The sequence below is a fragment of the Brassica napus genome, chromosome A8, assembly GCF_020379485.1.
Source record: "Brassica napus cultivar Da-Ae chromosome A8, Da-Ae, whole genome shotgun sequence".
Lineage (NCBI taxonomy): Eukaryota > Viridiplantae > Streptophyta > Magnoliopsida > Brassicales > Brassicaceae > Brassica > Brassica napus.
Window position 1 is genome coordinate 10,183,315 of NC_063441.1, and position 23,720 is coordinate 10,207,034.

The 23,720-nt window shown below is 34.6% G+C and overlaps 2 protein-coding genes across 2 annotated transcripts; both read left to right on the forward strand.

The window, feature by feature from the left end:
* The first annotated feature begins 8,562 nt into the window (after positions 1-8,562).
* LOC106359581 (monothiol glutaredoxin-S4) lies at positions 8,563-11,319 on the forward strand. The gene has a single exon (XM_013799255.3). It carries the CDS (start codon positions 10,883-10,885, stop codon positions 11,186-11,188), a length of 306 nt encoding a protein of 101 aa, XP_013654709.2. The 5' UTR covers positions 8,563-10,882; the 3' UTR covers positions 11,189-11,319.
* A 9,912-nt stretch (positions 11,320-21,231) lies between these two features.
* Positions 21,232-23,413, forward strand: LOC106359582 (monothiol glutaredoxin-S4). The gene has a single exon (XM_048738639.1). The coding sequence runs from the start codon at positions 22,868-22,870 to the stop codon at positions 23,174-23,176; it is 309 nt and encodes a 102-aa protein (XP_048594596.1). The 5' UTR covers positions 21,232-22,867; the 3' UTR covers positions 23,177-23,413.
* Positions 23,414-23,720: the final 307 nt, after the last annotated feature.

Below are 23,720 nucleotides of genomic sequence, written 5' to 3' on the forward strand. Positions count from 1 at the left end.
GATAATTTTCAGATCTGAAAAAAATCTATACGTTTTGAAATGTGAAAATAATTTTAAATCTGAAAATACTTTACAAAATAGAATTTATAAGATAAACTAGTAGCAAATTATAAACTAGTAGCAAATTAATGCACAGAGCTTGATCTATAAATTTATTTGAATATAAACATATAAATACATATTTAAATTCTATTAATCTAAGACTTAAATTTTTAGAGGAGAAGATGAAATCCATGAGTGATAATACCTACAAAAAAAAAGATAATAAAATAACATAAAAATACACATTTAAAATCTATATATCTAAAACTTACATTTTTTAAAGGAAAAGATGAAAACCATGAATCATAATATCTAAAATGACAAGATAATATTGTGAGAAAGACTTGAGAAAATTTTAGAGAGAAAGAAGAGAAATGAGAGAGCTTTAGAAACAATTGAGAGAATTTTAGAGTGAAAAGAGAGAGTTTTAAGAACTTGTGGAGCCACTTTAGAGAGAGACTGTATAAATTTTGTTTATATAGGGAGACAAAAATGTAACTAGGCTAAAATTTACGACGCTGTAGACTTCTTTTGAAGTCTACTAAAATTAAAATTTTGGATTAGATTTTACTGTAACATAGTAGACCTTTTTGGAAGTCTACTATAATAATTTCATTATTGTTGTTTATTCTTCATTATTTTAATAATTTTAATATATGATTTATTAAATTTATTTCTTTATTTTTTAATAGTTATAGTATATGAATTCACAGAAACTTAACTTAGTTTAAATATAATGATTTTTTGTAAAAAAAAGTTGCAAAATATAGACTGAAAAAGACGTCTTCAGATAAATATACTTTATTGTAGGTCTACGAAACCCTAAACCACAAATCTCAAACCCTAAATGTTTTGCTTGATAATCAAAAAGTCTCAATTATACAAAATCTAAACTATTAAACATTAATATGCAGATTTAAATTAATAAAACAAAAAAAAAAGAATCTAAAATCTAACCCTATGAAATCAACCACTAAAAGACATAACATGTTAGAACCTTTTGTTTCTAAACTATGAACACTGTCTAACACATAATAACCAAATTAGTATATATTCTTCAATATTGTTCAATTATATGAAATTTTAATTTATTTACTTCATATTATCCATTATATTGATGAGTAGTTAAAAATATCACAATAATTATTTTTATACATTTTCTAAATTAAATTATTAGATCAAATTAGAGTGTAGACTACAAAATAAATCTATAAGGTAGACTTCGTAGGAAGTCTATTTATATGTAGACTTCTTTTATTACGTGTAGACTTCCGAATGATAGAAACGTAAAATACATTTCTGTTTTTTTGTTTGGTCATAAGGGTTAAGTAGTACTTTCACTATCCTATTAGGTTGGTTTTACATTTGACTGAAAGTGGGGTACACTTTTAGGTTGGACTTGAATATTTGAGTTGGTTTTAGCAAATGTCCCTTAATTTTGAGAGATTATGATTTGAGAACTTTAGTTTTTGAGTTATTTTTCTAGAGTAATAAGAGTTGAGTTCTTATTCACTGATTCGCAATCCCGGTTTATTTTTGTATGTGACTGGTAACCATCGTAGTAACAATAAGAACGGATAGGAAAATTGATTAGAAATAAAATTTTAGAAATAATGAGAAATGATAGTATCTTATCAAAATTAATAAACAAATTGATTTGTTATATTAGTCTCTATAAACAAAAGAATGAAGAGGAATGAAAAAAGAAAACATATTCCTTATGAATGGTAAAAAGTTTAAGAAATATTAAGAAACGTAGTGTTTTTTCTCGTTCTCTTGGTCACCGTCACACCCAAAAACAATAATATCATCTAAATTTAAGTAGTACTATGCTTAATCTCGTCACCGGATCTGTGACATGAACAACAAACATTAGAGTGAAAATGCCGGACAATATTTTCAGGTTTCTAGAATTAGCCCGAAGACAGACTCCGGAAGATCTAAGAGGCGAAGCAAGCGTGGCAAGGTCCTGGTCCGGCTATGACTCAGAGGAGTCCTCTCCTTTTGACGTCACAATATCATTTCCTTCTTAGTCATCAACCTTATGTGCTACGCCTTAATGGTTATTGATTCCAACTTTGGGCTTTTTTAAGCAAACCCATCACAACATCCTTAAGCAGGAGCCCAAAAAATGATGTTACTCCGCCAACTTTCAACACTACGTCCATCAAACTCATAATTATTGGACCACAATCACAAAACTATAACCACCTCACTTTCTTGGCACAGAAGCCATTCGAATCTTTTTCTAAAAATGAGCAAACTTCAAAATGAAAACTGGAGGCGAAACAATAACACCAACGTTAACCTTAAATACCCATTATATTTATAAAATCATGAATAAAACTCGGCCCAAATGTTACAATAGCAACACACATTCTATACATATTATTCCTCGCCTATGATACAGAATAACATTTGTACCAAGCCACCACAGAGAGATGTACTTCAAACTCAGAACACTGTCTCAAGGAAGTAGATCAGTTGAAGAATATTATAAGGAGATGGAAACCCTTATGCTGAGAGCTGACATACAAGAAAACAGATAAGCAACAATGACCAGATTCATGAATTGTCTAAACCGAGACATTATGGACAGATTTGAAGTTCATCATTATGTTCAAATTGAAAAGCTTATGCACAAGGCAATTATGTTTGAACAACAGTTGAAAAGAAGAAGGTACAAGCCTAGCTATGGAGCCACACTACAAGAAGGATGAAAAGACCAGAGAATCCAAATGATTCTCCAAGCCTAAAGTGGAGAAACAAAGTATTGAAGGAAAGGAAGTAGTCACTGCATCAAAAACCAGAAACATACAGTGCTACAAGTGTAAAGGTTATGGACGCTATGCCAGTAGCTGCTCCAACAAAAAGGTAATACTCATCAGAGAAAATGGAGAAATTGAATTAGAGGAAGAGGAACAATCTGAGTCTGAAGAAAAAAGGGTGAAAATGCCAGCTTGTGGAGAATTACTTGTCGCAAGAAGAACACTGAATCTGCAATCCAAGACTGTTGGAGATGAGAAAAAAGAGAATCTTTTTCATACTCGCTGTATGGTTCAAGGCAAGGTGTGCAGTTTGGTTATAGATGGAGAGAGTTGTACCAACGCTGCAAGTGAAACCATGGTTGAGAAACTTGGTCTGAATATCATGAAAAGACCAATATCCTACAAGTTACAATGGCTTAATGATAAAGGAGAGCTGGAGGTGAAACACCAAGTCAAGATACCATTATCTATTGGGAAGTATGAGGATGAGATATTGTGTAATGTCTTACCAATGGATGCTGGACACATACTGCTTGGAAGGCCTTGGCAATCCGATAGAAGAACTCTTCATGATGGTTTCAAAAACAAATACTCATTTGAGTACAAGTTAAAGAAGACTGTCTTAGTTCCTTTAACACCGCAAGAAGTCCATCTCGATCAGATATCTTTGAAGAAAAACAAAGCTTCATCAAAATCAAACACTAAACAACCTGCCAATCTTTTGCTTCGGCCAAAGGGAAGTTCTTTACCTCACTTGTTGTTTGTTTTTAAAGAATGTTTAAACGTAACAAAGCCAGTGCATGATCTTCCTAACAAAATACATATGCTTTTGCAGGAATTCAAAGATATCTTTCCAGAAGAGGCTCCACAAAAATTGCCACCTATCAGAGGAATAAATCATCAAACTGATTTTATCCCAGGAGCTTCACTTCCAAACAAGCCAGCCTATAGGACTAATCCTTTGGAGACCAAGGAACTACATCAACAAGTAACTGAGCTCATGGAGAAATGTCATATTTGTGAGAGCATGAGCCCATGTGCAGTCCCAGTCTTGCTTGTCCCAAAGAAAGATGGTAGCTGGAGAATGTGTGTTGATTGCAGAGCCATCAACAATATCACTGTAAAGTATGGACACCCCATTCCTAGATTAGATGATATGCTTGATGAGTTGCATGGTTCTAGCATCTTTTCTAAAGTTGATTTGAAAAGTGGAAATTACCAGATTAGAATGAAAGAGGGTGGTGAGTGGAAAATTGCATTAAAAATGAAACATGGGTGATATGAATGGTTAGTGATGCCATTTGGGCTGACTAATGCACCTAGTACTTTCATGAGACTAATGAACCATGTTCTTAGATCATTTATAGGTCATTTCGTTGTGGTTTACTTTGATGACATACTGATCTACAATAAAGACTTGAATGAACATATTGAGCATCTTAAAAAGGTTCTAGAAGTGCTTAGAAAGGAATCTTTGTTTGCTAACTTAAAGAAATGTACTTTTGGAGCAGATAACCTTGTCTTTTTAGGTTTTTTTTGTGAGTGCAGAAGGTATCCAGGTTGATGAAGCAAAGATCAAAGAAATCAAAGAATGGCCAAGCCCAAAGACAGTTGGTGAAGTGAGAAGCTTCCATGGTCTAGCTGGATTCTACAGGAGATTTGTTAAGGATTTTAGTACTTTGGCCGCACCACTGACTGAAGTAATCAAGAAAAATGTTAGGTTCAAGTGGGAACATGCACATGAAGAAGCATTCCAAGCCTTGAAAGAGAAACTCACCAATTCACCAGTTCTTACTCTTCCTGACTTTTCTAAAACATTTGAAATAGAATGTGATGCATCTGATGTTTGTGTAGGTGATGTGCTTATGCAGAAGAAGAAATCTATAGCTTTCTTTAGTGAAAAATTCGGAGGGGATAATCTGAACTATCCAACGCATGACAAGGAGCTCTATGCGCTTGTGAGGGCTTTGCAAACATGGCAACACTATCTCCGGCCTAAAGAGTTCATCATTCACACTGATCATGAGTCTCTCAAGCATCTCAAAGGAAAACAGAAACTGAAACAAGAGACATGCTAGATGGATTGAATTCATAGAGACCTTTCTCTATGTGATCAAGTACAAGAAAGGTAAAGAAAATATAGTTGCTGATGCACTATCTCGAAGGTATGTTCTCTTAAACACTTTTGAAACCAAATTACTTGGGTTTGAGCATATCAAAACTTTATATGCCACTGATGCTGATTTTAAAGATATATATGCTTCTTGTGAGAAGTTTGGTCGTGGTAAATACTTCAAAAATGATGATTTTCTCTTCTTTGAAAATAGACTATGTGTGCCTAACTCTTCTTTGAGAGAATTATTTGTCAAGGAAGCTCACGTAGGTGGACTTGGAAGATATATAGGCGTGGCTAAAACATTGAATGTAATGCAAGAACACTTCTTTTGGCCACATATGAGAAGAGATGTAGAAAAAGCTTGTGAAAGGTGTGCCACTTGCAAACAAGCTAAGTCCAAAATCCAAAATCATTGTCTGTATACTCTTTTACCCATCCTTTGCATCCATGACATGACATCTCAATAGATTTTGTTGTTGGGTTACTTACGACTAAAACTGGAAAAGATTCAGAGTTTGTAGTTGTGGATAGATTTTCTAAGATGGCTTATTTTATTACATGTCATAAGACTGATGATGCTGTGAATATTGCTAGTTTGATGTTTAAGGAAATTGTTAGACTTCATAGAATTTCTAGGACAATTTTTTTTCTGATAGAGATACCAAGTTTCTTAGCTTGTTTTGGAAGACCTTGTGGTCTAAGTTAGGGATTAAACTGTGTTTCTCTACTACTTGTCATCCACAGTCTGATGGTCAAACTGAAGTTGTCAATATAACATTGTCTACCTTATTGCATACATTGATTAAAAAGAACCTTATAACCTCGGAAGAATGTTTGCCTCATGTAGAATTTGTTGATAATCATGCTAAGCATTCTGCATCTAAGTTCTCTCCATTTGAAATTGTCTATGGTTTCAATTCTTCATCACCTTTGGATCTAATGCCTTTACCTTTGAGTTAAAGAGTTAGCTTGGATGGACAAAAGAAAGCTGAACTTGTTAGGCAGATACATGAGAAGGCACATAGCAATATAGAAAACAAGACCAAGCTGTACGCTAAGCAAGCTAACAAAGGAAGAAAGGAGATGATCTTTGAAGAAGGAGGCTTAGTTTGGATATACCTGAGGAAAGATAGATTCCATAATGAAATAAAATCTAAACTCATGCCTAGATTAGATGGTCCTTTCAAAATCATCAGGAAGATCAACAACAATGCCTATCAACTGGATTTCCAAGGTAAGTATAATGTAAGTTCAAGATAGAACAACTTGTACCAGAACATAAGGAAGTCAAATAATGCGACTCGGTGGATGCTACAAAATGGATGCGACCCCGTGAATACAACTCTGTGGATGCGACTGAATCGAAGCAATCCAATGGATACAATTTTGTGGATGGAACTGGGTGGATGCAATCCCGTAGATGCCATTTTGACGATTAAAATGTACCACTTGGTCTGATGACTAGGTCTAAGCAAGCAAGGTTCCAGCAAGCTATTCACCAACTCCTACACACTATCCAGGGCAGTGTAGAGTGTACTGATCCAACCACACTGGTTTTGATTCAAGCCGCCTAGCTCATTCATCAAGAGAGGTGTTGTGACTTGCACTCTTTTCCTTAGTCTGGTTTTGTCCCACTGAGTTTTCCAAACAACGTTTTTAATGAGGCTTGGACACAACATTACACATGAGCCTCTTGATGAAACCATGCTCATCTCTCTTCCAATTTTTGTCCATGAAGAGGAGTCCAGAAGTCTATTTTTAAATTTGAGCTTTAGTCTTTGTTTGGATTAATTAAGTTGTGTGTTTCCAAGAAGTTGTGCATGTACAGTCTTCTTCTCTTTATATATCTGGTCGAAAACTCAATAAGAATCATCAAACTCTTTTCTAATAAAAATTCTCTATGAATCTTGTTTGATCAAGATTGTCTAGTGTATTTCGGATCTTTGATTCTTACATTGCAAGCAAATCCTTGATAGTCCAAGAGTCATTCCGCAACTCTTAGAAATATCATCTCAATCTACTGTTTATTTAATCATCATAATCGTTGGAGAGCATTCATGGACATGATCATCTTATCCAGGATCACTTCAATAAATATAGTGCAATATATGATCTTCGTACACAGATGAAATTACACAAAAATACCACACGTTCTAAAATAAAAATGCTCCATGAGTTGGATAAACTACTAGCTTTCAACAAAATTTCAATAAAAGAATTATTTGTATCCATTTCATTCAAGATAGCACTAAATGTGTTTTTCCCAACAATCACGTTTGCAACATTTTCTTATTAAACCAAGTTTTTGATTCCCTATTTTCTTGTTTTAAACTTAAACCAGTAGTATTTTTTTTTATTGATGAATCTGGGGGTATTCCGGGCCTATGAAAAGGCCAAGACTAATCTACAAGGGAAGGTGCAGTCCATGAATAGATCCTCTCTCCGGGTATTCAAATGGGCCGAAAGCAATAGCCTATATCCATGTTAGGTGTTCAGGAAGAATGTGACTTAGTTTCGCATAGCAGATGGATCGAACTTGAAACGTGTTGGCCTCCCAAACTCTTTTCCTTACCACTTGACCACAAGCTCCCCTTTACCAGTAGTATTTTTGTTTTGCTAAAATACTTTATTAGTGGTTATACTTAATTACTTTTTGAAAAATACAAAAACAATGTGACAGGATGGTATGATCATGATTCATGAGGGTATATGATGCAACGACGAGACATTCCCAAGGACAATAAGCAGGCTTGTAGCTCATGGCATTATCTACCGAATAAGGACTGAGCGAAATAATAGACTTCCATCGCCTACTCTCCGCCCCACACTCAAGGTAATTAATCACTAATAATTGAAAATGTAATGCTCGCAATAAATTAAAACGCAAAGAATATGGTGATCTTATGTTAATTATTAAATTTTATCGTTTATCGTTATCCTTTTTTGTAGTGAATTATATTTCTAATTTTTAACCATTTTTTCAAAATGCAAATATGAATTGGTAAGATATCATTGGTTAAATAAACCTCAGAGGTGAACCTAAGAATTTCTCTTATACAAATCTGTCTCACATATGACAATGACTAAGTCCAACTCTTACTAGGTTATAACACTCTTCCTCATTTTTATTCTCTTTTTGGCAAGGGAGAGTCTGCTGCAATCTCTCTTTGTAATATTTAAATTAACAAACATTCTCATTATTATGAAACAAATTAATACTTTTTGGAAAATTTTCATGTTTACCACTTTCTTAGTACCATTATTTATATTTACCACCACTAAAGATATATTTTCAAAAATACATTATTCATTAAGTGGCAAAAGACTCTTATACTCATGTTCTCTCTCTATATATAATAAATAATTATTTAAATAAATAAAAAATATTTTTTTATGTTTTTGGATTATACTTTACCAAATTCGAACTTTTTTCTAATTTTTCTTTTATTTTTTTCGATTTCTCTTTTTCTTTTCAAAATATCTTTTTGAAAATAAAAAATTATTTTTGAAATTATTTTTACTTTTTTTTATAATTTCTTATATATTTATTAGAATTTTAAATTTCACATTCCAAAATTTTTACCCCACTCTTCAACTCTAAACCCTAAATTTATATTAGTTAACTCTAAGGTTATAAATGTATTTTACATTTTATTAAAAATGAAGGTAAAAATATTTAGTGTAAACATGAAAAGTAATACTATGAATATGGTATTTCTGGCAATTTCCCTACTTTATTTTTTATTAAAAAACAAATTAATACTTACCAAAATAGTTCATGAGGTTATAAAATTAGAATCGATATGTGTTCTTGATTGTTGTACGCACGTAAGACATGCACGAGCTGTAAATACGACCACATTGTAATTTGGTAATATATGAATAACGACTCTTCGTATAATGTTGGGCCACCTTCCATCCTGCAGTACAACAAAAGAAGGAAAAAAAAAACGCAAAAACTTATTGTTCCATTTGGGCGTTATCGTCATGGAATAAGATCGAATATTAGCAACGTCAATAATCTTACAAAACTTACATTTATTTCCAGTATCGATGTATGATGAAAAGTTCGTGAGAATAAATGTTTTCATGGTTGGTTAAGAGGCCACGCAATCCTCAACACAACAAAGTTAAAAGATTATTCTGGAGATATTGATCTACGATCTCGAGTCTTCACCAAGAAGAGTTCTACGTTTATCATGGATATGTGTGTATGACAAAGGGTAAGCTTTAACTAAGGTTTTGAAACTGTGTCACATGTAGATCTCGTTTTGGCTCACAAAAGCCTCGTTATAAATAAATTGCATTACAATAATTTTATTTAGGCAGGGCCAAAAAACACCAGAACCGAAGAATCGAACCATAATCGAAACAAAATACCTGAATCGGAAGTCGGGCCAAAACCCTAAAATATCCAAATGATATCACATATTTCTATCCAAACAACCGAACCAAACCGAAACCAAATCGAGAACATAACATGTACCTGAATATATAAAAATATTAGTAACACATATCTATAACATAACAAAAAATATATATATAATTATTTTATAAAAGTTTATAATTTAAAAGTTTATAAAAGTATCTGAAAATATTTGAAAGAAATTAAATTAAATTAAAGTATCCAAACTACCTAAAATATCAGGATATTTTTATCTGAAATATCAAACATAACCCAAAATATCATATATTTTTATCTGAATCATAATAGTTATTCGATATTTTAATCCAAAACACCAAATATTTAACCCAAATTATCCAAACTATCCGCTATCCGAAGTAACCGAACCGGAACCTGAATCAAATAGAAATGATTTTTAGGCATTTTCTGGTTTCTAGTTTTACTATCCGAATCGAACCTAAAACTATCCTAATCGAACTGAAAATTAGTCATGTAGTAAATAGATCTTTTAGCCCCTTAGCCGAATTAACCGATATCTAAAATACCCAAATCATACTGAACCGATACTCGACCTAGTTTTATCTATGAATTGATAAGACAGAGCATCATAAAGCACAAATTTTTGTAAATGGTCAACACACAACACATGTCCGAATCCAAATTTTTCTGGTTAATACAATATTACAATCAAACGTTAGATCCCTTGGGTTTTTTGAGATCCAATGGGTCCGAACTTTCTAATTTTGAAAAAAAAAATGAAAGTTATGCACTATGCATGCAGTATCACATTAATTACTAGTACTTAATGGTTCAAAGATCCTTGAGCATGACCAAACTTTTCTATTGAGCTGAAAGATTTTATGAAGTTGAAAAACAGATACGTGGAATTCTTGGTTGTTTTTGTTCTTCGTTCGAAAAATGTTTCGTCTGATTCATTAGTTAAAATAACAAAAAATTTTTATAGATAATTGTATTACATTGATTATTTTTTTCTGGTATGATTTTCCGGACTATCTCAAGCTTGAGTAATAAAACAACTGTCTGAAGAAACAAAAATTAAGTTTACTTAATCTGGTAAAATATATATTTAGACGTTCAAAATATATGGCCGTACTATGAAGACATGACTTGATTCTTCCGTAGCAAATATTCCTCACATTTTATATTTTATGTACGTTTTACCGAAGAACTTATAGTTTATTCTTTTCGCTGTGAAATATACTCCCACTATTTTAATATTCATTATTTAAAATGTGCTCTCTATTTAAAATTCTAGATTTCGGGATAAAGTGAATTCTCTAGAAAAAGTGCTACATCAAACACAATATGACAGCTTTACGTACCTTATATAAATGACCCTTATAGACCCTTCAATGCATCAAACACGGAAACTCATCAGTCACTTCTTATCTTCACCCAGAGACATCAAGCTCCCTATTATAAGTTCTTCAACTTTCCAATAGTCATCATCCCTAGTATATCTCTTATCTCAATCAAGACACTCAGTTTGATACTTTGCGGCTTCCAAAACTCTTTCACATTATAACATCAATGGAGAAGCTACAGAAGATGATTTCCGGAAAGTCGGTAGTTATCTTTAGCAATAACTCTTGCTGCATTTCTCACACAATCAAGACTCTCTTCTTAGACTTTGGCGTCAACCCGACGATCTATGAGCTAGACGAGATCAGCAGAGGAAAAGAGATTGAGAAAGTATTGGCTCAGCTCGGCTGCAGCCCAACCGTTCCGGTGGTGTTCATAGGAGGGCAGCTCGTTGGTGGAGCCAATCAAGTTATGAGTCTTCATCTCAATCGCTCTCTCGTTCCGATGCTTAAACGCGTTGGGGCTTTGATTTAAATATAAACTTAATTAAACGTACTTTAATCATCTATAATGTACTAGACTAGTCAAAAACTGACAATAGCACAATACATGTATGAATCAATTAAAATAATAATATGAATGTATGAATATGTTTCTCTTGTCTATCTAAGTTTTTTTTTTTTTTTTGAAAAATCTATCTATCTATCTAGTTTTTTAAAAGATAGTTATATGGGGATACCTATTTTGTTAATGTGGGGTTATACTTATCTTATAATAAAATCAGCTAATGTTGGATTTCTAACTTTCCATGATTATATTTATAATAAAATACATACATGCATGAATTTTAGAAAAAATCAGATGCGGTAAAGCACATGTAGGCAATTTATGCCCCAATCCGCTTATTTGCACATGTTCCAATATATATGAGAAAGAGGTGAGACAATAAGCTGAATATCAGCAGGTAATGTAGTAAAGTAAACAACTAACAGTCTAACAATGTAGAAGGCTATTGTCTCACCTCTTTCTCATATATTGGAACCAGTGGCAGATCCAAGAATGCATTTAAGAGGTGTCAAAAATAAACAAAGATGTCAACAGTGAGTTTTGAGCTGGGGGTTTGGAGGTGTCAACATGGGACTTTTTCCGGCAGAGCTGCTAACTTTTCAATGTTTTAAGGAACAAATTATTATTTTTACTGACTTAAGGGTGTCAGCTGACACCCTATTGGATACCCTATTGGATCAAGTGGATCCGCCTCTGATTGGAACATGTGCAAATAAGCGGGTTGGGGCATACACACTTTTAAGGCGAAACCGTTGTTTATGTTAGACTATTAGTTGTATACTTTACTACATTAGCTTTCTATACTTGCTACATCAGTCGATTGCAAGATATTAAAGATATCAAACCATAAATTTTATACACATAGTACAAACTGTATTCTTCACGTTTCTCTCTCTAACCTAAAACGCTCTCCATTTTCTCTTCAAAAACTCGTAGCGTTCAATAATGGCAACTAGCTTCAGCCTAGATCACGAGGCACTAGATTGATGTTTAATCTGAACTTGGTACGTACTCAAAATTTGCACAAATTTGATGATGAGTTATTTGAAAGACGTTTATTGATGATCAAGAAGACAATTACAAGAGAACTATAAGAATTTATGAGATCTAGGTCAAATAGGCAAGAACAAGCAGATCAAAGTAAAACCCTGATTTCTGTGCCAAAAAGTATGTATTTTTGCAAATGGACTTCTCGGTCCTCAACCATCTCTTTATATACAAGTCCTGTTTCTTTTTCCTTTAAGTCTGTCTAAACTTATGCCGACATCAAATTAGCTGTGTGTCAACTTCAACTGATCTGGGCTGAGTTATGTTTATTCGATGGGCATTATCTGAGGGATGTAACCCATCCACAACAATAAGTCTCCCCCAGATCATTGTGAGAGGCGAACTCGATCTCATGAATTTATAAAGTGGGTTTTGCGAATAAAGAACTCGGTGCATGTCTTCCAAGAAAATTGGAATTTACATATTGGCAATCGCATGGAATCCGACAGTTTAATTTTGAACCATATGAATCCTGGTTTATTTCTAACCACTTGTTTAATCCTAAATCTGACCCCGATATAGCAAAGAATTGGAATCGTTTCCCCAGATATGTCGAGAATCGTATCGCCCCCTTAGGAATTAGACCTTCTGATTATGTCTCCACGTTTGCTGCCACCATGAATTTCTCGAGATATATCTTCAATTCTTAGATGCTTGAGAAAGGGAAAGTAAATAATTGTCTCAAGTCCTGATCAGGACATCTCTGACGGATCTAGTTCAATTGATGATCGGATTAGGACTCACCAGAGAACCTTAAGAGACACTGCCGGTTTAAGTTTTGAGCAACGGCAATTAATTCTTCATGCGAAACATACATTTATAGCTTATGACGATGATCAAGAGGCGAGAGATGATCATTCTGAAGAAGTTTTGGTCTGTGATTCTGAAAAATGAAGAAGGGATCCTATACCTCTTAGACAATCTGTATATCCGGTCTTGTTATAGTAAAGTATTGAAGTTTACCCACCAAGCTGTGGAAGTAGGTGGGGTTTGTGAAGAACTCTTCCTGATGTGGAACTCTAAAGAGCTGAAGTGGTAATTGTGTGGGCATGGGAGTGCAGTCTAACATTGATGCTACTTGAAAAAATTATGTAGTGTATTTGTCTTTATTGAGGAACAGACCCGTATGAGTGAAGAAAGCTTGTATCCCAAAAAATATCTCAACTGCCCCAAGTCTTTCATTCCAAAATTCTTTTTCAGACATATGTGAAGCTTCAGGATCAGAGATGAATTATTGCCTTTCAACACCATGTCCTCCACGAGAAAAAAGAGGAACATAATTTCATTGTTTCGTTGGCATACAAAATAGTGAAATATCTCATGTGTCCATGATTCTGATTGGTGCATCTCGAGAAAAAGAACATGGGATGTCCCTAATCATGTATATTATAATGTTGAGACAAAAGAAACCCTAATGAATGAAGATAATTTAACATTTTAAGTCTATAATTTTCCAAAATGAAGTGATACATGATGGTATATGTTGGTAGAAGACATATATCCTGAGAAATATCATGATAAATCAACTAATTATGAAAACAAGACTGATATAATGGATGTTTGATTTAATTCAGGTTCCTCTTGGGCTGGTTTATTTGGTAAACATGAGGATCTTAGTTTCCCTGCATATGTGTATTTAGAAGGTACTGATAAGCATCATGTATGGTTGTAGAGCTCTTTGTTAACAAAAATCACAACAAAAGGAAAATCTCCCTATTCTACCGTTATAACACATGGTTTTGTACTAGATGAGAATGGTACGAAAATTAGCAAGTCTTTGGGTAATGTGGTTGACCCACATATGCTCATTGATGGACGGAAAACTAAAAGTACGTGTTGGGATTCGTCAGAGACTTCGTCAAGAATTAGCAAGTCTTTGGGTAATGTGGTTGACCCAAATATGCTCATTGATGGACGGAAAACTAAAAGTACGTATTAGGATTCGTCATATTAGGAAATGAAAATATCACTTTTATGGAGTTTTAGAAGCTGAGATGACCCTCGAAATATTACTTTCATGTTTATGGAAGTTGGAAGTATTTTGGAAATATTTCTAATAGGTTTATGGAAAGTGGTGAATGCCCTAATCCAACTATGTTAATGTAATAGATTCCTACTATATAAGAGGAGCTCGTGCGTACTCTTCTCTCTCGTCAAGAAGCCTATTGTAAGCTTGTAAGAGAGAGAGAGAGAGGGAGAGAGGGAGAGGAGAGGGAGAGGGAGAGGGAGAGAGAGAGAGAGAGAGAGAGAGAGAGAGAGAGAGAGAGAGAGAGAGAGAGAGAGAGAGAGAGAGAGAGAGAGAGAGAGAGAGAGAGAGAGAGAGAGAGAGAGAGAGAGAGAGGTTATATATCTTTGTAGTTATAATGAATTGTTTCTTGTCAGGCCCGACAGACGTAGCCATTCTAGGTAAACTATGGGTAAACAATTATTTGTGTCCATCTTCTATATTTTCCGTTTTATTATTTTATTCTCCATTATTATACAAGCTTATACTTTCTAACATACATCGGCGAGTTTGTCAAAGAGGAGTTATTCTTGGGTTCACCCCCTAGGGTGAACCTCTAGGTTCACCAACCAATAGTATTTGGTTATTTGATATTTGATATCTTTTAAAAAAAGAAACAAAATAATAAGAAATTAAATTTATATTATATCATTAAATAAAAATATAAAAACACCTAAAAAATATCAATAATTGCAAAAAAAAAAAACTAATATCGTCAACGCCGTCAGTACAATACTAAACTTTAAACCCTAAACCCTTGCGTAAATCCTAAAACTTTGGATAAATCTTAAACCCTAAAAGATATTAAAATGAAATTTTAATAATACTAAACCATAAATCCTAATCACTAAACCCTAAACCCTTGGGTAACCCATGAACCCTTGAATAAATGATAAACTCTAGGGTTCGTGGTTTATCCAATGGTTTAGGGTTTAATGATTAGGATTTAGGGTTTAGTGTTATTAACATTTAGTTTTTAATATTTATGTTTTAGGGTTTACGATTTACCCAAGGGTTTAGGGTTTAGTGATTAGGATTTAGGATTTAGTGTTATTAACATTTAGTTTTTAATATTGATGTTTTAGGGTTTAGGATTTATCCAAAGTTTTAAAGTTTATCGAAAAGCTTAGGGTTTAGAATTTATGATTTAGAGTTTAGGGGTTAGCATTGTGCTGGCGGCATTAACGATGTTAGTTTATTATTTTTTTTTGCAATTATTACTATTTTTAGGCATTTTTATATTTTTATTTAAAAGATATAATATAAATTAAATTTCTTATTATTTTGTTTCCTTTTTTAAAAGATATCAAATATCAAATAACCATAAACTATTGGTTGGTGAACCTAGAGGTTCACCTTAGGGGTCTAGGTTCACCCTAGGGGTGAACCCAAGAATTACTCGTCAAAGAGTGTGTCGGAGTTTGTGTGTTTAATTGTGGTTTAAAGTCAAACAGTTTTTCTATTGTGGTTTCAACAAAGTGGTATCAGAGCCAGGTGGGGGTTGTCAATGGCGAATGCAAGAATTGAAGTGAAGCGGTTTGATGGGAAGGGATACTTCTCATTGTGGAAGAAGAGGATGCTATGTATGTCCTTGGTTTAAAGGATGTATTAGAAGAGTCTATGTCACCTTCTATATCAGCGATTCAGAAGGATGAAGATGGTGATTTTTACATGGAGCGGTTGGTGAAAGAGGAAGCTTAAAGCCTTGAAAGATCAGGGAAGACGATGAATCTGATCATTCTCAATGTTGGAGATCACTTGTTAAGCAAGATCAAGTTGTGTACTCGGAGTATGGATGAGAATATAAATTAATTCTTGAAGATTGTCTCTTACCTGTCAAGCGTGAATGGAACTGTGTCAGAGGAGATACAAGCGATTCTGCTCCTGAATTCACTTCCTTCACGGTTCAACTCTTTCAAGGAAACGCTTAAGTACGGAAAGGATACATTATCGTTAGAAGAGGTAACAAGTGTAGCAAAGTCTAGGGATCAGGATCTGAAGACCTCTACTGCTTCACATGATAATGGTGAAGGATATTATGCTAGAGGAATGACTGAGAAGAAAGATCATGTGAGGAACGATAAGGGCAAGTCTAGATCGGCCTCAGGGTCTAGGATAACTTGTTGGTTCTCCAAGAAGCAGGGACACACCAAGAGGGAGTGTTATGCATACAAGAAGAAGCATGGTAGAGGAGAAGACGAAGCTGAAGCAGCCGTTGTGATAGATCCTGATTCAGAGAATGATGCACTGTCGGTTTCAGATAAGTTGCATCATGATAAGTGGGTGATTGATTTTGGATGTTCCTATCACATGACGTGTATGAGGGATTAGTTTCACATGTTCCAAAAGCTGACTTTGGGACAAGTTCTTCTTGGTAATAATTGTGCGGTTGGAGTGCAAGGGATTGGTACAATCAACATCAAAGGTTATGATGGTTCTGTGAAGACACTCACGAATGCCATGTATATTCTGGAGTTTAGTAGGAACTTGATATCTACTGGAACCTTGGATATTTTAGGCTTTAAGCACAGTGGTAGACATGTTAAGACTAGGTTTTACAAGCATGGTAAATTAGCTTTTCAGGGAACCTTGTTTGGGTCATTGTACATGTTAGATGGTAAAACTGTTTCAGGTGAAGTGAACAAAAGCGTCATGAAAAAACAATCTAAGGATGAGACAGTCTTGTGGCATAGACGTCTTGGACACATGAGTATGAAGAATCTACAGATTCTGGCCTGAAAGGGGGTGATTGATAAGAGGAAGATTGGAGTTTTGTGAGAGCTGTGTGATGGGGAAGTAGAAGATTTCAAGCTTCCACATCGGGAAACATGATACAGGTGAAGCTCTAACGTTTGTCAATGCTGATTTATGGGGATCTCTGAATGTGATGCCAAATCTGTCAGGAAATCAATACTTCTTGTCTATTATTGATGATTACACAAGGAAGGCCTAAGTATATTTCTTAGCTGATAAATGTGAAGCATTTAGCAAATTTTGAAGAAGTTTGTGAAGAATCAAGTCTGGAAGAAGGTAAATTGTCTTAGAACATAAAATAGACTTGAATTCTGTAACGTAGAGTTTAACAACTTCTACAAGCACCATGGAATCATGAGACATAGGACATGTGCACATACACCACAGCAGAACGGTGTAGCTGAACGTATCAACATGACTCTGATGGAGAAGGTGAGATGTTTTCTGGTGGAGTCGGGTATAGAGGAACAATTCTAGGCTGAAGTGGTGTCTATGTCAGCATATGTGACAAACATGAGTCCATCTTCTGCCATAGATTGGTACAATGAACAGGAACTTTGGTTGGACAAGAAGCGTGGTTATCTGCACCTAAGAAGATTTCGATCATCGGTTTACGTCCATGCAGATCAAAAAAGCTCAAGGCCAGAGCTAATAAGAGAATCCTCGTCAGTTATCCATCAGGTGTGAAAAGATACAAAGTTTGGCTTCTTCAAACGAAAAAGTGTGTTATTAGCAAGAATATGATATTTACAGAATATAAGGTCTACAAGGATTTGAATTTCTGCGAGGTAAAAGCAGTTGACACAGCTGTGCTGGGAGTTCGAGCAGGATCTGCGTCAGAACCGGAAGTTGAGACTTCAGGTGGAGCTGTTGACGAAACAGTTGAGTCAGCGGTTGACGTAGATGAAGAAGGTGAACGTCTGGAAGGATATCAGCTAGCAAGAGATTTAGTTCGGAGAAGAATAGTACCACATGCACAGTAATATGACTCAGAGGATGTAGCAGCATTTGCGCTATATGTATCTGATGATGTATGTGATGAAGAACCTCAAGAGTATCATGGAGTGATGAACATCAAAGAGAGAAGACCGTGGGATGAAGCATGTAGTGAAGAGATGACTTCACTGGATAAGAACCAAACCTGGAAGCTTGTGAGAAGGCTACTAAGCGTAAGGTGATAGGCTGGAAGTGGGTATTTAAACTGAACTCTGGTATACCTGGTGTTGAGAAGCCTAGATTCAAGGTTCGGTTAGTTGTTAAAGGATACTCTCAAAGAGAGGGTATTCATTATCAAGATGTGTTTTCACCCGTCGTGAAACATGTATCCATAAGGTTCATGTTGTCAATTAAAGTGAATCTAGATTCAGAGCTTAAGCAACTTGATGTAAAGACTGTGTTTCTTCATGGTACACTTGAAGAAGAGATTTTACATGGAGCAACCAGAGGGGTTTCATGCTAAAGGAAAGGAGGATCACGTTTGTCTACTTCATAAGGCTCTTTATGGACTAAAGAAAGCACCAAGACAATGGAACGAGTGTTTTGATCAGTTTGTGATTAGCCATGGATTTGTGAAGAGTGACTATGATCACTGTGTTTACATCAAGGAGGTAACCAAGAATACATATATCTATATGTTGTTATATGTGGATGATATATTGATTGCGTCAAGGGATGCGGCAAAGATTAGGAAGGTAAGCAACTACTCAGCAGTAGATTTGAGATGAAGGACTTGGGTCCAGTAAGGAGAGTTTTAGGAATAGATATTGAGAGAGATCGTGAAAGGGGGATTCTGACAATATCTCAATCTGGTTATATCAGGGAATTCAACATGGATGATCAAAGAGTGTGTCAACGCCTGTTGATGCACATTTCAAATTGGCTGCCGTAGATGATGATGAAGCAGAAACAAGTATGTACGATATTCCATATGCTAATGCTGTCGGAAACATAATGTATGCTAAGATAGGTACAAGGTGTGATTTGACGTATGCGTTGGGGTTGATTAGCAAGTTTATGAGTAAGCTTGGGATGGCTCATTGGACTGCGGTTAAGTGGGTATTGAGATACCTGAAGGAAACACAAAATCTGAAAGTGTGCTTCAAGAAGAATGAAGTGTTTTGGACTGAAGATTTCTGTGATTTTGATTTTTCTTCGGAGCTGGACAACAGAAGGTCGATCTCATGTTATGTTTTCTTAGCTGGTGGGAATACAATCAGTTGGAGATAAAGTATACAATGTGTAGTGGCTCTGTCAACTACTGAAGTGGATTATATGCCGCTGGTTGAAGCGGTTTAAAGAAGGAATGTGGTTAAGGGGCTTAGTGAAGGAGCTTGGATTCAAGCAAGACACGGTGGATATATCGTGTGACTCTCAAAGTGCATTTTTTCTAGCAAATAACAATGTGTATCATGAGAGTACTAAACACATCAGCAGAAAGATGCATTTCATCAGGAAAATTATCGCTCAAGGTGATGTAAGTGTGAAGAAGATATGTACTTCTAAGAATCCTGCTAATATATTAACCAGGGTTGTTCCGGTTAAGAAGTTTGAGGAAGCGGTGGACTTCCTTTGGGATGTCCGAACATTGAGGAGCATTCGATATCGCCTGGCAAAGCACATGTTTGCTTAACCTAAGTAGTGGATCACGTTTGATGTCATCAAGGTGGTTGTTGCGATTCGTCAAGGAATCCGTCAGGGATTTCGTCAGGATTTGGTGATGAAAATCAAACAAGATCGTTTAACTTAAACCAAGACAATGATGTTATATTAGGAAAGAGAAATATCACTTTTATAAAGTTATGGAAGTTGATAGGATCCTGAAAATATTACTTTCAAGATTTATGGAAGTTAGAAATATTTTGAAAATATTCCTAATAGGTTTATGGAAAGGGTTGAATATCATAATCCAGCTAGGTTAATGTAATAGACTCCTACTATATAAGAAGAGCTCGTGTATACTCTTCTCTCTCGTCCAAGTAAGGCAATTGTAAGCTTGTGAGAGAGATGTTTTATATCTTTATTCTTAAGATTATAAATTATTGCCTCTTGCAAAGCTCCAGAGACATCATAGCCATTCTAGGTGAACTCTGGGTAAATAATTACATGTGTTCATCTTCTATATTTTTCGCGTTCTTTTTCTGTTCTCCATTATTTTACAAACTTAACTTTCTAACTTTCTTTGGCGAGTTTATTAGAGAGTGTGTTAGAGTTTGTTTGTTTGAATCTAGTTTAAGGTCAAACAGTTTTGCTAAGGTGGTTTTAACAGTATGGAGCTGATTTTTTGCGTCTCTAGTTTTCTAGTGTACTGATAGACCCACAAATTCTGCGGCAAAAGTCTGACATATATAGGAACTTGAGAGGAATGTAGAGATATATCTTGGGCAATCTTTATGATTGGAGAGTTGAAAATGATGTTCCACACCAATATTTTCCCATCATTGATCAGCATGCTCTCTTCCAGCTTGAGAATGTTATAAAGAAAATACAGAAGTGTTACGAGAACTACCAGTTTTTCAAAATACTCCAGATCATACAACGACTCACAATTATTGATATGTCAAATTTCTACTTTGATATTGCTAAAGATAGATTGGATACTAGGGGAACCTCGAGTTTTTCCAGAAGAAGCTGTCAGATAGTTCTTTCAGAAAATCTTTTATTCATATTGAGAGTCACACCCATAGTACCTCACCTAGCATAGGATGTCTGGAAAAATCTCCCTTTCGAGTACACATATATATGAAGTTATATCTGCAACAAAATTTGTTTTTGAACTTAAATGACCTCTATTGAACTAACAATAAGTTTGAGACAGTCTTCTCATTTACATGTTTGGTTATTTAAATTTTTTATCTTGTTTCTTGCAACTTGTTTTTTACTTGTTTTGTTTAGGTGATAGTTTATTTATTACTTTGTTATTGCAATTCGGATTAAAATTATGATTTATTCTATATTTGGTTTAGATTAGACAAATACTTTAATTTCTAATGTTTTAGATTTTGTTTCTTGTGGTTTTGAATTTTACTACAAAATAGCATGTTAGAGATGGCAAATGAGCTTACCCGCGACCATTTGTCATGTCCTACTGCAGTTTCGGTTTCATTTGGGTTGTTGCAGACCGTACCGCTGCGAGACGAGGTCCCAGATGTATGACCAGTTCTGCCCTGGTCCTATATATATATATATACCATAGTGTAATTTTTTTTTTTTTTTTGAAAAAGGACTTCTTACCATAGTGTAATGCTAATAATAATGTAACCGCTATCAGCTAGATTTTACGGATAATCCAGTGGCTCCACAATAAAACTTTCTAATTTTCATGACAGAAATTAAATATGAAAACTATGGATCTATGCGTAGCAGTCAACTTAATTAAATGTACGTAATGTGATAAACTCAGTGTTTTGAAACCCTGACCCGGACCCACGGTTGAACCGGTAAATCCGATGATCTAGAAAAAATCTAGTTTGGATTTTATGAAAAGCCCAATATTTAGAAACCCGAAAAAGCTTAGTAAAACATAGAACCCGATAGCGGTTGAACCACCGGTTGAACCACCAGTTAAGTCAATAAATAACTTTTACTTCTTGTTTTAGTTTTTAATTATATTTTTAGATTATATTTTATATATTCTAAATTTCCAATTAAGAAATTAGGTATTGACAAAAAAAAAACAAGTTAGGTTTTCTTTTTTTTAGTTTTATATTTGTGATTTTTAAATTTTGATAAAAATTTCACTATGTCACCTGAAGAAAATAAAGTGAACGATGGTAGAGAGAACCAAAATTAGTTCATGTGGTTTGGTGTTAGTTTATTTTCGTTATTGATAATTTATTATAATGATTTTTTACTTTTGGATTATTTTGTATTTGAAGTTTAATTTATTATTCATATTAGACATTTAAATATTTATAAATTTTGTGTCTTGATTTTTTAGATATCATAACTCTTACCTTGTTCGAGAAAATTTTAAGTAGTCTAAACTTTTTTTTGATATTTTGTATGTCAAATGAAAATAAAAATATAAAAACTAAAGTTAAGTATTTTTTTAAATGTTCTTAAACATAAAATATATACATATCCAAACTATTATTTTATTTTCTAAAAAACATTTAGGAAATATTAAACTTTAGTTTCTATATTTTTATTTACATAGCTGATATATTATTATATAATAAAATTAGTTTATTTATTAAACCGCGGTTCACTCGCGGTCGATCCAGTGACCCAACAACCCGGTAAGTCGTCCGGTCCGTAAACTATATATCCTTTGAGAATGAAAATATGTGGTCGACTGGCCGTACTATAAAGATATGACATTATTTGTCCGTATAAAATATTCCTCGCATTAGTTCAAAATTTTTATATATTCCTCGCATGTAAAAAAGATTTTGTTTTCTGTACGTTTTATCGATTTAGTTGATAGTTTATTCGTTAGCTGTAAGAGGCAAAGAGTGAAGGAGGTGCGAGCCGATTTTAGCCTCAAATTCTCAGATTCTCCCACTATCTTAATTTCATTATTTAAAATGTGTTTTTTTTGTCCAATAAACTTGATTCTTAAAAGTTCACAAAAAAAAAAAAAACTTGATTCTTAGAAAAAATGGCTACAAACGCATATATGATATAGATTTACGTACCTTAGGAAATTATATATAAAGAACCCTTATAGACCCTTCACAACATCAAATACTTAAACTCAAATTATCATCTTCACACAAAGATATCGCAATCTCTTTAAAAGTCCTCTAGTAATCATCCCTTATCATACATTTTAATCAAAACATTCCCAATTTTCCAACTGCAAGCTCAGTTTTAATATTTGCTTCACATTTCTTACACAAATGGAGAAGCTACAGAAGATGATTTCCGAGAAGTCGGTTGTGATCTTTAGCAAGAACTCGTGCTGCATGTCTCACACAATCAAGACTCTCTTCTTAGATTTTGGCGTGAACCCGACGATCTGTGAGCTAGATGAGATCAACAGAGGAAAGGAGATAGAACAAGCACTGGCTCAGCTGGACTGCAGCCCCACCGTGCCGGTGGTGTTCATAGGAGGTCAGCTCGTCAGTGGAGCCAATCAAGTCATGAGTCTTCATCTCAATCGCTCTCTCGTTCCGATGCTTAAACGCGTTGGGGCGTTATGGCTTTGATTAATATAAACAAATACTTACGACCGAACGTAGTTTGATAATTAATGACAATAATCAAAGGATGAAAAAATCATATAAATGTATGTATGAAAGTTTTGTCTATCTATGTTTTAAAAGGATAGATAGTGACATATGTGGGTACCTATTCTGTAACGTGTGGCTAAATTTTCTGATAGAAAATTGGTTAGCGTTGGATCTTTCCGTAGCCATTTATATATGTACGTACATTTTTGTAAATGCACGCATGCATTTAGAAAATAAATGGCACATAGCAAATGTACAAATATATAACCGGTGCTTCTAGTTCTGGTGGTAAAGGATTCACGGCTGTGAGTTTCGTCACCTGGATTCTAATTCCGACCACTGCAGTATTCACATGCGGTTCTGCAGCGCCCCGGGACAGAAGATCGTCCCATGTTCTTCGTGTGACTCTGGTCCGTAGTTGTCTCGGTCTCTAGTCTGGACTCACTTTGGTGAGGGTCAGGACATCCGAATTATCAATATGAAACCGAACGGATAAAACTGGTATCTAAACGTGAAGATT

Bases quoted from the DNA above. Each gene is read 5' to 3' on its own strand.
- LOC106359581 (XM_013799255.3), top strand. From the start codon at position 10,883: ATGGAGAAGCTACAGAAGATGATTTCCGGAAAGTCGGTAGTTATCTTT.
- LOC106359582 (XM_048738639.1), top strand. From the start codon at position 22,868: ATGGAGAAGCTACAGAAGATGATTTCCGAGAAGTCGGTTGTGATCTTT.